This window comes from Tursiops truncatus, chromosome 10, assembly GCF_011762595.2.
Source record: "Tursiops truncatus isolate mTurTru1 chromosome 10, mTurTru1.mat.Y, whole genome shotgun sequence".
NCBI classification, from domain to species: domain Eukaryota; kingdom Metazoa; phylum Chordata; class Mammalia; order Artiodactyla; family Delphinidae; genus Tursiops; species Tursiops truncatus.
The window spans coordinates 96077984-96093809 of record NC_047043.1 but is presented as its reverse complement, the minus strand read 5'-3'; the positions used below and the strand labels follow the sequence as shown (position 1 = coordinate 96093809).

Here is a 15826-nt window from a genome sequence, read left to right as displayed (position 1 = left end):
AAGGAACCTCCATACTGTTCTCCATAGTGGCTGTATCAATTTACATTCCCACCAACAGTGCAAGAGGGTTCACTTTTCTCCACACCCTCTCCAGCCTTTGTTGTTTGTAGATTTTCTGATGATGTCCATGCTCACTGGTGTGAGGTGATACCTCATTGTAGTTTTGATTTGCATTTCTCTAATAATTAGTGATGTTAAGCAGCTTTTCATGTGCTTCTTAGCCATCCCTATGTCTTCTTTAGAGAAATGTCTATTTAGGTCTTCTGCCCACTTTTTGATTGGATTGTTTGTTTTTTTTTAATATTGAGCTGCATGAGCTGTTTATATATTTTGGAGATTAATCCTTTGTCCATTAATTCCTTTGCAAATATTCTCTCCCATTCTGAGGGCTGTCTTTCATCTTGTTTGTAGTTTCCTTTACTGTGCAAAAGCTTTTAAGTTTCATTAGGTCCCATTTGTTTATTTTTGTTTTTACTTCCGTTACTCTAGGAGGGGGATCAAAAAAGATCTTGCTGTGATTTATGTCAAAGAGTGTTCTTCCTATGTTTTCCTCTGAGAGTTTTATAGTGTCAAGTCTTACATTTAGGTCTCTAATCCATTTTGAGTTTATTTTTGTGAACTGTGTTAGGGAGTGTTCTAACTTCATTCTTTTACGTGTAGCTGTCCAGTTTTCCCAGCAGCACTTATTGAAGAGACTGTTTTTTCTCCATTGCATATCCTTGCCTCCTTTATCATAGATTAGGTTGACCATAGGTGCGTGGGTTTATCTCTGGGCTTTCTATCCTGTTCCGTTCATCTGTATTTCTGTTCTTGTGCCAGTACCATATTGACTTGATTACTGTAGCTTTGTAGTATAGTCTGAAGTCAGGAAGCCTCATTCCTCCTGCTCTGTTTTTTTCCCTGAAGATTGCTTTGGCTATTTCAGGGTCTCTTGTGTCTCCATACAAGTTTTAAGATTTTTTGTTCTAGTTCTGTAAAAATGCCATTGATAATTTGATAGGTATTGCATTGAATCTGTAGATTGCTTTGTGTAGTATAGTCATTTTCACAATATTTATTCTTCCAATCCAAGAACATGGTATATCTCTTCATCTGTTTGTATCATCTTTAATTTCTTTCATCAGTGTCTTATAGTTTTCTGAGTACAGGTCTTTTGTCTCCCTAGGTAGGTTTATTCCTCGGTATTTTATTCTTTTTGTTGCAGTGGTAAATGGGAGTGTTTCCCTAATTTCTCTTTCAGATTTTTCATCATTAGTGTATAGGAATGCAAGAGATTTCTGTGCATTCATTTTGTATCCTGCAACTTTACCAAATTCATTGATTACCTCTAGTAGTTTTCTGGTGGCATCTTTAAGATTCTCTATGTATAGTATCATGTCATCTGCAGACAGTGACAGTTATACTTCTTCTTTTCCAATTTGTATTCCTTTAGGTTCTTTTTCTTCTCTGATTGCCGTGGCTAGGACTTCCAAAAACTATGCTGAATAATAGTGGCAAGAGTGGACATCCTTGTCTTGTTCCTGATCTTAGAGGAAATGCATTCAGTTTTTCACATTGAGAATGATGTTTGCTGTGGGTTTGTCGTATATGGCCTTTATTATGTTGAGGTAGGTTCCCTCTATGCCCACTTTCTGGAGAGTTTTTAGTATAAATGAGTGTTGAATTTCGTCAAAAGGTTTTTCTGCATCTATTGAGATGATCATATTGTTTTACTTCTTCAGTTTGTTATTATGGTGTATCACATTGATTGATTTGCGTATATTGAAAAATCCTTGCATCCCTGGGATAAATCCCACTTGATCATGCTGTATGATCCTTTTAATGTGTTGTTGGATTCTGTTTGCTAGTATTCTGTTGAGGATTTTTGCATCTATATTCATCAGTGATATTGGTCTGTAACTTTCTTTTTTTGTAGTATCTTTGTCTAGTTTTGTTATCAGGGTGATGGTGGCCTCATAGAATGAGTTTGGGAGTGTTCCTTCCTCTGCAATTTTTTGGAACACTTTGAGAAGGATGGGTGTTAGCTCTCCTCTAAATGTTTGATACAATTCACCTGTGAAGCCATCTGGTCCTGGACTTTTGTTTGTTGGAAGATTTTTAATCACAGTTTCAATATCCTTACTTGTGATTGGTCTGTTCATCTTTTCTATTTCTTCCTGGTTCAGTCTTGGAAGCTTATACCTTTCTAAGAATTTGTCTACTTCTTCCATGTCGTCCATTTTATTCACATAGAGTTGCCTGTAGTAGTCCCTTAGGATGCTTTGTATTTCTGCGGTGTCTGTTGTAACTTCTCCTTTTTCATTTCTAATTTTATTGATTTGAGTCTTCTCCTTCTTTTTCTTGATGAGTCTGGCTAATAGTTTATCAATTCTGTTTATCTTTTCAGAGAACCAGCTTTTAGTTTTATTGATCTTTGCTATTGTTTTGTTTCTATTTATTTCTGCTCTGATCTTTATGATTTCTTTCCTTCTGCTAACTTTGGGTTTTGTTTGTTCTTCTTTCTCTAGTTCCTTTAAGTGTAAGGTTAAATTGTTCATTTGAGATTTTTCTTGTTTCTTGAGGTAGGCTTGTATTGCTATAAACTACCCTCTGAGAACTGCTTTTGCTGCATCCCACAGGTTGTGGATCATCGTGTGTTCATTGTCATTTGTCTCTAGGTATTTTTTGACTTCCTCTTTGATTTCTTCAATGATCTCATGGTTTTTTAGTAACGTACTGTTCAGCCATGTGTTTGTGTTTTTTACGTTTTTTTCCCTGTGATTGATTTCTAATCTCATAGCATTGTGGTCAGAAAAGATGCTTGATATGATTTTAATTTTCTTAAATTTACTGAGGCTTGATGTGTGACCCAAGATGTGATGTATCCTGGAGAACATTCCATGTGCACTTGAGAAGAAAGTGTAATCTGCTGTTTTTGGATGGAATGTCCTATAACTATGAATGAAATCTGTCTGGTCTGTTGTGTCATTTACAGCTTGTGTTTCCATATTAATTTTCTGTTTGGATGATCTGTCCATTGGTGTGAGGTGTTAAAGTCCCCCACTATTATTGTGTTAGTGTCAATTTCCTCTTTTATAGCTGTTAGCAGTGCCTTGTGTATTGAGGTGCTCCTATGTTGCATGCATACATACTTATAATTGTTATATCTTCTTCTTGGATTTATCCCTTGATCATTATGTAGTGTCCTTCCTTGTCTCTTGTAACTTTCTTTATTTTAAAGTCTATTTTATCTGATATGAGTACTGCTGCTCCTGCCTTCTTTTGATTTCCATTTACATGGAATATCTTTTTCCATCCCCTCACTGTCGGTCTGTATGTGTCCCTAGGTCTGATGTGTGTCTCTTGTGATAGCATATATATGGGTCATGTTTTTGTATCCATTCAGCGAGCCTGGGTCTTTCGGTTGGAGCATTTAATCCATTCACGTTTAAGGTAATTACCGATATGTATGTTCCTATTACCATTTTCTTAGTTGTTGTGGGTTTGTTTGTTTGTTTTTTTAAAGGAATTCCTTTATTTTTATTATCTTTTTTTTTTTTTTTTTTGCGGTATGCGGGCCTCTCACCATTGTGGCCTCTCCCATTGCGGAGCACAGGACGCGTAGGCTCAGCGGCCATGGCTCACGGGCCCAGCCGCTCCGCGGCATGTGGGATCTTCCCAGACCAGGGCACGAACCCGTGTCCCCTGCATCGGCAGGCGGACTCTCAACCACTGCGCCACCAGGGAAGCCCTATTATCATTTTTTATTTATTTTTTATTTTATTTTTGGCTGTGTTGGGTCTTTGTTTCTGTGCAAGGGCTTTCTCTAGTTGCAGCAAGTGGGGGCCACTCTTCATCGCGGTGCACGGGCCTCTCACTGTTGTGGCTCTCTTGTTGCGGAACACAGGCTCCACACACGCAGGCTCAGTAGTTGTGGCTCACGGGCCCAGTTGCTCTGCGACATGTGGGATCCTCTCAGACCAGGGCTCGAACCCGTGTCCCCTGCATTGGCAGGCAGACTCTCAACCACTGCGCCACCAGGGAAGCCCTTGTGGGTTTGTTTTTGTAGGTCCTTTTCTTCTGTTGTGTTTCTCACTTAGAGAAATTCCTTTAGCATTTGTTGTAGAGCTGGTTTGGTGGTGCTGAATTCTCTTAGTTTTTGCTTGTCTGTAAAACTTTTGATTTCTCCGTCGAATCTGAATGAGATCCTTGCTGGGTAGAGTAATCTTGGTTGTAGGTTCTTCCCTTGCATCACTTTAAATATGTCATGCCACTCCCTTCTAGCTTGTAGAGTTTCTGCCGAGAAATCACTGTTAACCTTATGGGAATTCCCTTGCATGTTATTTGTCGTTTTTCCCTTGCTGCTTTCAATAATTTTTCTTTGTCTTTAATTTTTGCCAATTTGATTACTATGTGTCTCCACGTGTTTCTTCTTGAGTTGGTCCTGCCTGGGACTCTCTGTGCTTCCTGGACTTGGACGGCTATTTCCTTTCCCATGTTAGGGAAGTTTTTGACTACAATCTCTTCAAATATTTTCTCGGGTCCTTTATGTCTCTCTTCTCCTTCTTGGACCCCTATAATGCGAATGTTGTTGTGTTTAATATTGTCACAGAGGTCTCTTAGGCTGTCTTCAATTCTTTTCATTCTTTTTTCTTTATTCTGTTCCGCAGCAGTGAATTCCACCATTCTGTCTTCCAGGTCACTTATCCGTTCTTCTGCCTCAATTATTCTACTATTGAGTCCTTCTAGTGTATTTTTCATTTCAGTTATTGTATTTTTCATCTGTTTGTTCTTTAATTCTTCTAGGTCTTTGTTAAAAATTTTCTTGCATCTTCTCAATCTTTGCCTCCATTGTTTCTCCAAGGTCCTGGATCATCTTCACTATCACTATTCTGAATTCTTTTTCTGGAAAGTTGGCTGTCTCCACTTCACTTAGTTGTTTTTCTGGGGTTTTATCTTGTTCCTTCATCTGGTACAAAGTCCTTTGCCTTTTCATGTTGTCTATCTTTCTGTGAATGTGGTTTTCCTTCCACAGGTTGCAGAATTGTAGTTCTTCTTGCTTCTGCTGTCTGCCCTCTGGTGGATGAGTCTATCTAAGAGGCTTGTGCAAACTTCCTGATGGAAGGGGGGTTAGAGCTGGGTGTTTCCCTGGCAGGCAGAGCTCAGTAAAACTTTAATCCACCTTTCTGCTGTTGGCTGGGGCTGGGTTCCCTCCCTGTTGGTTGTTTGGCCTGAAGCGACCCAGCACTGGAGCCTACTCAGCTCTTTGGTGGGGCTAATGGCCGACTCTGGGAGGGCTCACACCAAGGAGTACTTCCCAGAACTTCTGCTGCCAGTGTCCTTGTCCCCATGGTGAGCCACAGGCACCCCCCCCTGCCTCTGCAGGAGACCCTCCAACACTAGCAGGTAGGTAGGTCTGGTTCAGTCTCCTATGGGGTCACTGCTCCTTCCCCTGGGTCTCCATGCGCACACTACTTTGTCTGTGACCTCCAAGAGTCGCGTTTCTGTTTCCCCCAGTCCTGTGAAAGTCCTGCAATCAAATCCCACTAGGCTTCAATGTCTGATTCTCTAGGAATTTCTCCTGCCGTATCCTGTGGTTGGGAAGCCTGACATGGGGCTTAGAACCTTCACTCCAGTGGGTGGACTTCTGTGGGATAAGTGTCCTCCAGTTTATGCGTCACCACCCAGCAGTTACGGGATTTGATTGTATTGTGATTGCGCCCCTCCTACCATCTCATTGTGGCTTCTCCTTTGTCCTTGCCTGGGGGGGTATCTTTTTTGGTGAGTTCCAGTGTGTTCTGTCGATGACTGTTCAGCAGTCTGCTGTCGCTTTTGGGAGTGAGAGCATGTCCCTGTACTCTGCCATCTTCAACCAGTCTCAGCAGTGTCTTTTTTTCTTTTTTATTGAAGTATAGTTGATTTAAAATGTGTTAATTTCTGCTGTACAGCAAAGTGATTCAGTTATGTGTATCCACATTCTTTTTTATATTTCCTTCCATTATGACTTATTACAGGATATTGAATATTCCCTGTGCTATATAGTAGGACCTTGTTGTTTATCCATTGTATATATAACAGTTTGCATCTGCTAATCCCAAACTCCCAGTCCATCCATCCTGCACCCCCCATCCACCTTGGCAACCAGAAGTCTGTTCTCCATGTCTCGGAGTCTCTTTCATAGATAAGTTCATGTCATATTTTAGATTCCACATATAAGCGATATCATATGGTATATGACGTTCTCTTTCTGACTTACTTCACTTGATATGATGATCTCTAGGTCCATCCATGTTGCTGCAAATAGCATTAATCTTTTTTATGCCTGAGTAATATTCCGTTGCATGTGTTTCACATCTTCTTTATCCGTTCATGTGTCAGTGGACATTTAGGTTGTTTCCAACTCTTAGCTCTTGTAAATAGTGCTGCTGTGAACATAGGGGGCATGTATCTTTCTGAATTAGTTTTCTCTGGATATATGCCCAGAAGTGGGATTGCTGGATCATATTGGTAGCTCTGTTTTTAGTTTTTTGAGGAACGTCCATACTGTTTTCCATAGTGGCTGCACCAGTTTACGTTCCCAATGTCAGTGTAGGAGTGTTCCCTTCTCTCCACGCCCTCTCCAGCATTTGTTATTTGTAGGCTTTTTGATGGTGGCCATTCTGATTGGTGTGACGTGGTACCTCACACCTACCTCATTGTAGTTTTGATTTGCACTTAGCGTAGTGTCTTCATCTGTGTTGTAGATCACCTATGGTGTAGCGTATGTCATAGTTTCTTCCTTTTGAAAGCTGAATAATATTCCATTGTGCCACATGTTATTTGTCCATTCTCTGTTGATGGACACTGGGGCGCTTCCACCTTTTGGCTATTGTGAATAATGCTGCAGTGCACATGGGTGTGCAAGTCATATCTCTTCAAGACCCTCTGCAGACAGCTTTTACCCAGCCTAGGGTCCCTTTTGGGTTCAGTGGTCCCAGAAAGATCCATCAGGCCCTATCTAAAAGCCATAGAATTTGAGCTGGAATGACCCTCAAAGGATAGCTAATCCAACCCTATTTCTAGTGAGTGCCAATATCAGGACTAGTACCCAGGTGTGGTGGCACCCAGGACAGGCCACTGTACCCTGACTGCCCTCAGTAGTGTTTACAAATCAATGGGCAAGTACCTGGTTGTACGTTCCACGTTTTGCGGTTTGCTGTTTCTATGCTTCTTACTCTTCCTCATAAGCCTGTTTCCCACAAAGAGCTCAGCGCTATTGCTGTCTTTATAGCATTCCTTCGCTGAAGGACTTAGTATGATTTCACTTCAGAGCATTCTACACAGTGCATGCTTAGTGAATAGTCTATCCCTAAGGCAGCAGTTCTTAGAATCACTTTTTTTATCAAGTTAATGTACATAGTTTTAGGTAGTTTTTATTTGGTTTTTTGTTTGTTTTTTGGCTGCCTTTGGTCTTCGTTGCGGCGAGCGGGGGCTAGTCTTCGTTGAGGTGCGTGGACTTCTTATTGCGGTGGCTTCTCGTTGCGGAGCATGGGCTTTAGGCATGCATGTGGGCTCAGTAGTTGTGGCTCCCGGGCTGTAGAGCACAGGCTCAGTAGTTGTGGCGCACGGGCTTAGTTGCTCCGCAGCATGTGGGATCCTCCCGGGCCAGGGCTCGAACCCGTGTCCCCTGCACTGGCAGAGAGATTCCCAACCACTGCACCACCAGGGAAGTCCCTATGATTTTTTTTTTAATGCAGTCTAATTGTCCCTGTACGGAGGCAAACCTTTTCAACTTGTAGCTGCTGCTTCTGCCGTTTACTTCAGTGTATAAATAACATACCTATTAATCTGTTGTCTTCCTCTACCATGGTTCTCAAACTTTAGCATTGCTAAACTTGTTAAAACAGATTACCCACCCCACCCCTAGAGCTTCTGAACCAGTGGAGCTGGGCTGGGACCCCAAAATTTGCATCTTTAACAAGTTCCCAGATGCTCCACACACTCTGGTCTGGGACCACGTTTTGAGAACCACTCTAACACCCCATAACCTCTCACTGGAGCTCTGTCAATTTGGTTAAACGGCATCCATGTTTACATTATTATTATTGCCAATATTTCATGTTACATCATTATTCACAGCATTGCCCCTCAGTTACTGTTATTCATATGCTTTTTGTTTAATCTTTTCTTCCAGTTTTAGTGATATAATTGATATACATCACTGTATAAGTTAACAGTGTACAGCATAATGGTTTTGACTTGCATATACTGTTAAATGATTACCGCTATAAATTTAGTTAGCATCCATCATCTCATATAGGTATAATAGAGAAAAAAATTACTTTCCTTGTGATGTTACCTCTTAGGATCTACTCTCAATAGTTTTCATATATATTATACATGTGTTAGCTGTAGTCATCATGCTGTACATTACATACCACTACTTATTTATCATGCAACTGGAAGTTTGTCATGCAAATCGAGTTTTGACCACCTTCCTCCTATTCCCCCTCCCCCACACACTGCCTCTGATAATCATGAATCTGATACCTTTTTCTGTGTTTGGTTTTTTGGTTTTAGATTACACATCCAAGTGAGATAGTACAGTTGTCTTTCACTGTCTTACTCTTTTCACTGAGCATAATGCCCTCAAGGTCCATATATGTTGTCACAAATATCAAATATTCTTTGTTTTCTATGGCTTAATAATACTCCATTTTATGTGTGTGTGTGTATATTTATATATAAATACAACTTAATTATTCACCCCTCTGTTGATGGTCAGTTAGGCTGTTTCCATGTATTGCTAATTGTAAATACTGCTGTTATGAACTTGGGGGGTCAAATGTCTTTTCAAGTTAGTGGGGTTTTTTGTTTTCGGGGTTTTTTGTTTGTTTTTAACATCTTTATTAGGGTATAATTGCTTTACAATGGTGTGTTAGTTTCTGCCTTATAACAAAGTGAATCAGTTATACATATACATGTTTCCATATCTCTTCCCTCTTGCCTCTCCCTCCCTCCCACCCTCCCTATCCCACCCCTCCAGGCGGTCACAAAGCACTGAGCTGATCTCCCTGTGCTATGTGGCTGCTTCCCACTAGCTATCTACCTTACGTTTGTTAGTGTATATATGTCCATGCCTCTCTCTTGCCCTGTCACAGCTCACCCTTCCCCCTCCCCATATCCTCAAAAGTTAGTGTTTCATTTCCTTTGGATTTATACCCAGAAGTGGAATTGCTGGATCATATGGCGGTTCTATTTTTAATTTTTTTTAGTTTGTTTTATTGAAGTATGGTTTATTTACAATGTTGTATTAATTTCTGCTGTACAGCAAAGTGATTCATTTACACATATATACATATTCTTCTTCGTATTCCTTTCCATTATGGTTTATCACATGATATTGAATATACTGCCATGTACTATACAGTAGGACCTTGTTGTTTGTGCATTCTATATATAATACTTTGCATTTCCTAATCCCAGACTCCCAATAGATCCCTCCCACACCCCCCATCCAGCTTGGCAACTCCAGCTTGGCAACCAGAAGTCTGTTCTCTAAGTCTTGGAGTCTGTTTCATAGGTAATTTGTCATATTTTGTTTCACATGTAAGTGATATCATATGGTATTTGTCTTTCTCATCATGACTTACATCACTTGATATAATATCTACGTCCACCCATGTTGGTAGAAGTGACATTATATTGTTCTTTTTTATAATAATAATTCCATTGTATATATGTAGCACATATTCTTTACCCATTCTTCTGTCAGTGGACATTTAGGTTGTTTCCATGTCTTGCCTATTCTAAATAGTGCTGCTATGAACATAGGGGTGCATGTACTTTTTCCAGTTATACTTTTATCTACCTATGTGGCAAGGAGTGGGACTGCCGAATTATATGGTAGCTGTGTGTTTACTGTTTGAGGAACCTCCATTCTCTTCTCCATAGTAGTTATTACCAGATCACAGTCCCACCAAAAACATAGGAGGGCTCCCTTTCTTCCATGCCCTCTGCTACATTTATTGTTTGTAGACTTTTTGTTCATGGCATTTTGAGTGGTGTGAAGTGATGCCTCCTTGCAGTTTTGATTTCCAGTTTTCTAATATTAGGAATGTTCAGCATCTTTTCATGTGCCTCTCTTTTTAACACTATGAGTAAAATGTACCTCTGGATATTGGCCTCCTAAAACTGGGCTCTGTTTTGAATTCCTTTCCTATTACCTGCTCCTGGGCATTTTGTGACAGCAGGGGTCTTTACAGGCTCCCAGGCTTTGAGAATATGAAGTTCCCCTGAGCACCTGCTTTAAAGTTGTTGTTACTGGAAATGGCCAAAAGGCGGCAGGATCTTTTCATGCCCAGCTCTGGTTACACCTGCGTGTGCAGCCTAAGGGGAAGTCGTGTTCCTGGGTTGTGAGTTAGTGGAATGTGTCAGCACAAACACCCAAGGGCTTGTATCTCATTACTTCATTTCCCCCCTCCGAGACAGGTCCTAACCCCTGCAAAACCCCAGTGCTGAGGGTGCTGTCCTACATGGGTGGGGTGACCCTAATGAAGGCAGCTGAAGGTGGGAAGGCCACCACCAGCAGACGTGGAGGCTAGGAGACTATTCAGAGCTCTTCCTGGCCAGAGGGTCCACCATCCTCTGGGTGCACTAGGTTGGCTTTAGCTGCGGGGGCGGGGGGGGGGGGTCTGCCTGGATCTGGAGATTGTGGTGACATCCCCAGGGGACCAGACACTCCAGGTCCAAGGCGGGCTCATTTGCTGGTACATCCTCCCCAGCTCCCTCAGGCCCAGAACACTCCAGCCTTGTGTTGCTGGCTGCCCAGGCTCCAGGGGTGTGACAGTAGCCCAGGTTCCCCAAGCCAACACGGAATAGAGGAGGCATTTTTCTCTTTTTATTGTATTTTCTTTTTACTTCTGATTTTAGTTTGGAGTGTTGTACATTTACAGTGGTGTTTTTGTTTCTGGTGTACAGTGACGTGTTTCAGTTATGCAGATACATACTGTTCTCTCTCGGATTCTGTTCCCCTATTGGTTGTGACAGATTGTTGAGTAGAGTTCCTTGTGCTCCACAGAAAGTCCTTGTTGATTATCCATTTTATAAAGATTAGTGTGTACAGGTTAATCCCAACCATGGCATTTGTCCCTCCTCCCATACTTTCCCCCTTGGTAACCCTAAGTTTCTTTTCTACGTCTGTGAGTCTGTTTCTGTGTTGTACGTTAGTTCACGCCTATCAATTTTTAGATTCCACCTCTTCGTGAAATCTTATCTGTTCTTCTCTGACTTGCTTCACTTAGTATGATCTCTAGGTCCCTCCACCTTGCTGCCAATGGCATTATTTCATTCTTTTTTATGCCTGAGTGTCCATTCCATTGTATATATGTACCACGTGTTCTCTCTCCATCCGCCTGTGGATGCAGATTGTGGTTGCTTCCGAACCTTGAGTGTTGTAGGTCTTGCTGTAGTCGGTGAATGTGCAAGTGTTGGCTTTCCAAGTATGGTTATCTGCAGACGTGTGCCCAGCAGTGGGCTTGCTGGGTCATATGGTAGCTCTGTTTGTGGTCGTTTAAGGAACCTCTGTAGTGTTCTCCATAGTGGCTCTACAAATTTACATTCCCCCCCAGTGGTGTAGGAGGGCTCCCTTTTCTCCTTGGCCTCTCCAGCATTTATTGTTTGCAGACTTTTTGATGCTGGCCATTCTGGCAGGTGTGAGGTGATAGCTTGTTGGAGTTTGATGTCTCTAATGATTAGTGATGTTGAGCATCTTTTGTTTTTTGGCATTCTGTATGTCTTCTTTGGGAAACGTGTATTTAGATTTTCCACCCATATTTGGATTAGGTTGTTTTCTTGATCTTGAGCTGCATGTATATTTTGGAGATTAATCTTTTGTCTGTTTCATTTGCAAATATTTTCTCCCATTCTGAGGGTTGTCTTTTCGTCTTGTTTATGGTTTGATTTGCTGTGCAAAGTCTTAAGTTTCATTAGGTCCCATTGTTTGTTTTTATTTCCGTTACTCTAGGAGGTGGGTCAAAAAGGATCTTGCTGTGATTTATGTCATAGAGTGTTCTGCCTTGTTTTCCTCTAAGAGTTTGATAGTGTTTGGCCTTACATTTAGGTATTTAATCCATTTTGAGTTTCTTTTTGTGTATGGTGTTAGGAAGTGTTCTAATTTCCTTCTTTTACATGTAGCTGTCCAGTTTTCCCAGCCCACTTATTGAAGAGACTGTCTTTTCCCCATTGTACATCCTTTGCCTCCTTTGTCATACATTAGCTGACCATAGGTGCGTGGGTTTCTCTCTTGGCTTTCTATCCTGTACAGTTGATCTATATTTCTGTTTTTGTACCAGTACCATACTCTCTTGCTTACTGTAGCTTTGTAGTATACTTTGAAGTTGGGGGGCCTGATTCCTCCAGCTGTTTTTCTTTCTCAAGATTGCTTTGGCTATTCAGAGTGTTTTGTGTTTCCATACAAATTGTAAAGTTTTTTGTTCTAGTTCTGTGAAAAATGCCATTGGTAGTTTGATAGGGATTGCATTGAATCTGTAGATTGCTTTGCGTAGTATTGTCATTTTTACAATGTTGATTCTTCCAATCCAAGAACCTGGTATATCTCTCCATCTGTTTGTATCATCATCTTTAATTTCTTTCATCAGTGTCTTTTATAGTTTTCTGCATACAGGTCTGTTGCCTCCTTTGGTAGGTTTATTCCTGGGTATTTTATTCTTTTTGTTTGAGTGGTAAATGGGAGTCTGCTTAATTTCTCTGATTTTTCATTGTTAGTTTATAGGCATGCAAGAGATTGGAAGTGGGCTTCTTGACAGTGGGCCCTGTTTTGAATTCTTTTTCGAAGAATTCATTGTACCTCTGGAAGTGTGCAGATACAGTTCTTCACTAGTCAGCTCAATTTGGGTTTCTGGCTTTCTCTCCTATGGGTGAAAGGACCTGCTGTTTGTTAAGTTCTGTTTTGGCTTGAGGCACTTTTTTCCACTCTGAATATGCCACTGGCTGAGATCAGGTAGGACAGCTGGTTTCTTTCCCTGCACCCGTGAGGCTGGAGCATCGGCTTCACAGCTGCCTGGATTCTCTGGTCAGGCTTGCTAGACAGTCAGGATGGCTACTCGACTCAGCAGTAGGTGAGGCTGGAATTACCTTCCTTGCCCTGGCAGTACCTAGCAGAATGGGATCAGAGAATGCATGGCTTATTTTAGGGGGAGCTGAAGAGTCAAGAGTGTGCACTGAATTCCTGATCAGGTGAGGCCACTAGATTTGCTATGCAGACAGTGAATGCCACTGGCAGTGCTTTCCATTCCCGTGTTACCTTAAGCAGGGTTGTTGACCGGCTATGTGGCTTCACTGGTTGGGCAGTCCAAAGGCTGTATTCAATAGCAAGTGCAGCTGTGGACTGGTGTGCTTTCCAGGGAAGCAGCTTTAAGGTTACTAATGCTTTGTTTGTGGTCTGGACTGTAGCCTACCTGTGCCCCAGCTTCCCTGTCAGAACAGACTCACTTGGGCCCTGCAGGTAGGGACTCAGGCTGTGGAGATCTGAGTGCTGGTTGTTGGAAGCCCTCTGGTCACAATCCGATTCTCAGCAGCTGGGCCTCACAGATTCAGCTGCGATCCTGGTGGAGCAAAACCAGAGTATCAGCACCTGCAAAGTGATGAGCACAATGCAGTGGGAGGGGGGAACAGGTGCTGGATGTCACTGGAGGGGCCAGAGCCTCAGGGGAGGCCGCTCCCTGTGGTACTGTGCCAGCCCCTGGAAGGGATGCTGGGATCAACGTGTGGCCCCTTCTTACCTTCAAACAGAGTCGGTCTCAGTGTCCATAGTGCAGGGCACTTCAGCCTCACTGCTGTGTTGTAGGATTTGTTCATGGTGTGTCTCTATGAATAGCTGTTAGTTCTTCTTTTGAGGGAAAGTGAAGCCGTGAACAAGTTGTGTCACCATCTTTATGACATCACGCTCCATACTCCTCCTTTCTTACTCTGTGTGGATACTTTTTCCTTTACTTCCATTTTGGTGGGATTTCAGTGGGGGGAACCAAAGTAAGTGCTCTCTTTACCCACAAGACTGTGAGCTGTAGTTCTTGCTGGAGATCTTTGCCCTCTTTAGAGAACCCAGGGAGGTAAGGGCAGGGATACATACCTGTAACGATGTGTGTGCTGGCTTGCAGGTGACCCTGTGGAAGGAGTCGGTTGACGGGCAGTGGGTGTGCATCAGTGATGTCAACAAGGGCCAGGGTTCTGTGTCCACTTCAGTCACAGAGGGTCAGCAGAACGAGCAGTGACAAGACAGGCACAGCCTGTTCTCTACCTGCTGCCTCCAGGACTGCCCCTTCGTGGGCCAACTGACCACACAGCTGGGAGGAAGAACACCCAGCTCCCACAAGATCACTTTCCTGGGAGTCGTTAAGAAATGCACCCAGATTATCATCTGCCTTAACATGATTTGATATGGTTTGTAATTTACTGTCCACCTGAACACACACTTGTTCTGAGGGAAAAACAACCGTCAGCTCTATTATTTTAAGATATTGTTGGTCATTTTTATGTACCTTTTAGGTTCAACATCATTTGGGGAGGTGGGGAATTGTTTCCAAAGTAATTAAATAAACTTGTATTGCTTATAATTCTTCCTGCATTTTTCTAACCCCTCCTTACAAAGCTCGTTTTACCTCTTGCTGGTTAGTGTCCTAGAACAGCATTACCAAGACCCAGGTCCCTATGGGCCTAGCTGAGTCCTGCCCACAGAGCTGATCTGTCACTGTGTAAGTAAGTCCTTGTGACTCAGTCTATGCTGAAGGCACCATACAAAGCTACACTTGGCCTTCAGGGATGGGACTGCAGCCCCCAGCTCTGCTACTTATCCTGAGGCTAATAAAGTCTGCCCTGCACATACAGTGGAGTATCAACCATATCCCAAGAGTTTACAAGACTGAAGAGGAAAGCAGGCACAATTCACCTGGTTTTCTGCCGTCAGTGGAAGGAGCAGCTCACCAACACTGAAACAAGGATCACATCCAAGGGGAGGCCCTGGGACCCTGAAGTGAAACAGCAGGTCACGGCAGTAGCTGAGACCTGTATGAGTGGCATGAACTTGGAGCTCTCACACGTGAAGCAGCACAGCAAACCTGTGTAGGAACAAACCCCCAACTTACTGGTGAGGAAACTGGCAAGAAGGTCAAGAGCTGCCCTGGGCCGTCCACCACCAGGTGCTAAAGCCACCATTGGCATCCTGATCTGTCTCAGCTCAGAACTCGGAACTCTCAAGGCTGGAATCCAGGACCTGCTGCTGGGGCTCCTCAGCCGTAATCGGGGAGTGGAGCTCACGCCGGGCCTTTACGTGCGCACACACCAAGGAAAGGGCAGGCCGCTCACTGCAGGAGGTTCTGTGCACAGCTAAGTGTGGACCCGTCTTCTGCCTGTTCTTTGTCCATTTTTCAGCAGCAGAATCCCTGTTGTGAAATAAATCTTACATCATAACATATAAAATTGGAAAAAGTGCAACTACATTGGTTCAAGTGAGGACAGAGGGCCTGGCCCACAAGACCTCCCAAGGCATTCCGCAAAATCCTAGCCTGCACAGAACAATAGGAAAATTGCTGCTCCCTCCCTCCCATTATTCAGATGCGAAAAGAAAGGCCAAGGAAGCACCTTTGCTCGGGCTTCTCAATGGACACAAATTACACTGAATTCTAGTTAGCTCTACATATCTGCCTTCCTTAACAAGCTCCGTGCTCCCGAGGGCAGGCCTGGTCCTCCTTACAGTGCCACATACAGATGATTAATGAGAAGGGACTGGTCCCATGTCTCACAGTGGGTTAGTGATAGCTTCTTGGGCTCCTGGCCATAGGCTGTGTTTATA

The 15826-nt window shown here is 42.8% G+C and overlaps 2 protein-coding genes across 24 annotated transcripts in view; one reads left to right on the top strand and one right to left on the bottom strand.

Moving 5' to 3' along the window:
* SEC13 (SEC13 homolog, nuclear pore and COPII coat complex component) overlaps positions 1-14591 on the top strand; it is a 54099-nt gene extending 39508 nt beyond the window's left edge. For both annotated transcript variants that reach the window (XM_019944580.3, XM_033865422.2), the window contains one exon: positions 14136-14591. In XM_019944580.3, the coding sequence (XP_019800139.2) occupies positions 14136-14249 (114 nt within the window). In that variant the 3' untranslated portion in view covers positions 14250-14591. The remainder of the gene's footprint in view (positions 1-14135) is intronic.
* Positions 12680-15826, bottom strand: part of LOC109551430 (putative deoxyribonuclease TATDN2) — a 46484-nt gene continuing 43337 nt past the window's right edge. For 15 of the 22 annotated variants that reach the window (XM_073787678.1, XM_073787682.1, XM_073787683.1 and 12 more), the window contains 3 exons: positions 13761-15416; positions 13471-13583; positions 12680-13133 (listed from right to left, as the gene is read on the bottom strand). The gene's annotated coding sequence lies outside the window, so the exon portion shown is untranslated. The remainder of the gene's footprint in view (positions 13134-13470; positions 13584-13760; positions 15417-15826) is intronic. The other 7 variants (XM_073787685.1, XM_073787688.1, XM_073787686.1 and 4 more) reach the window with 7 other exon arrangements.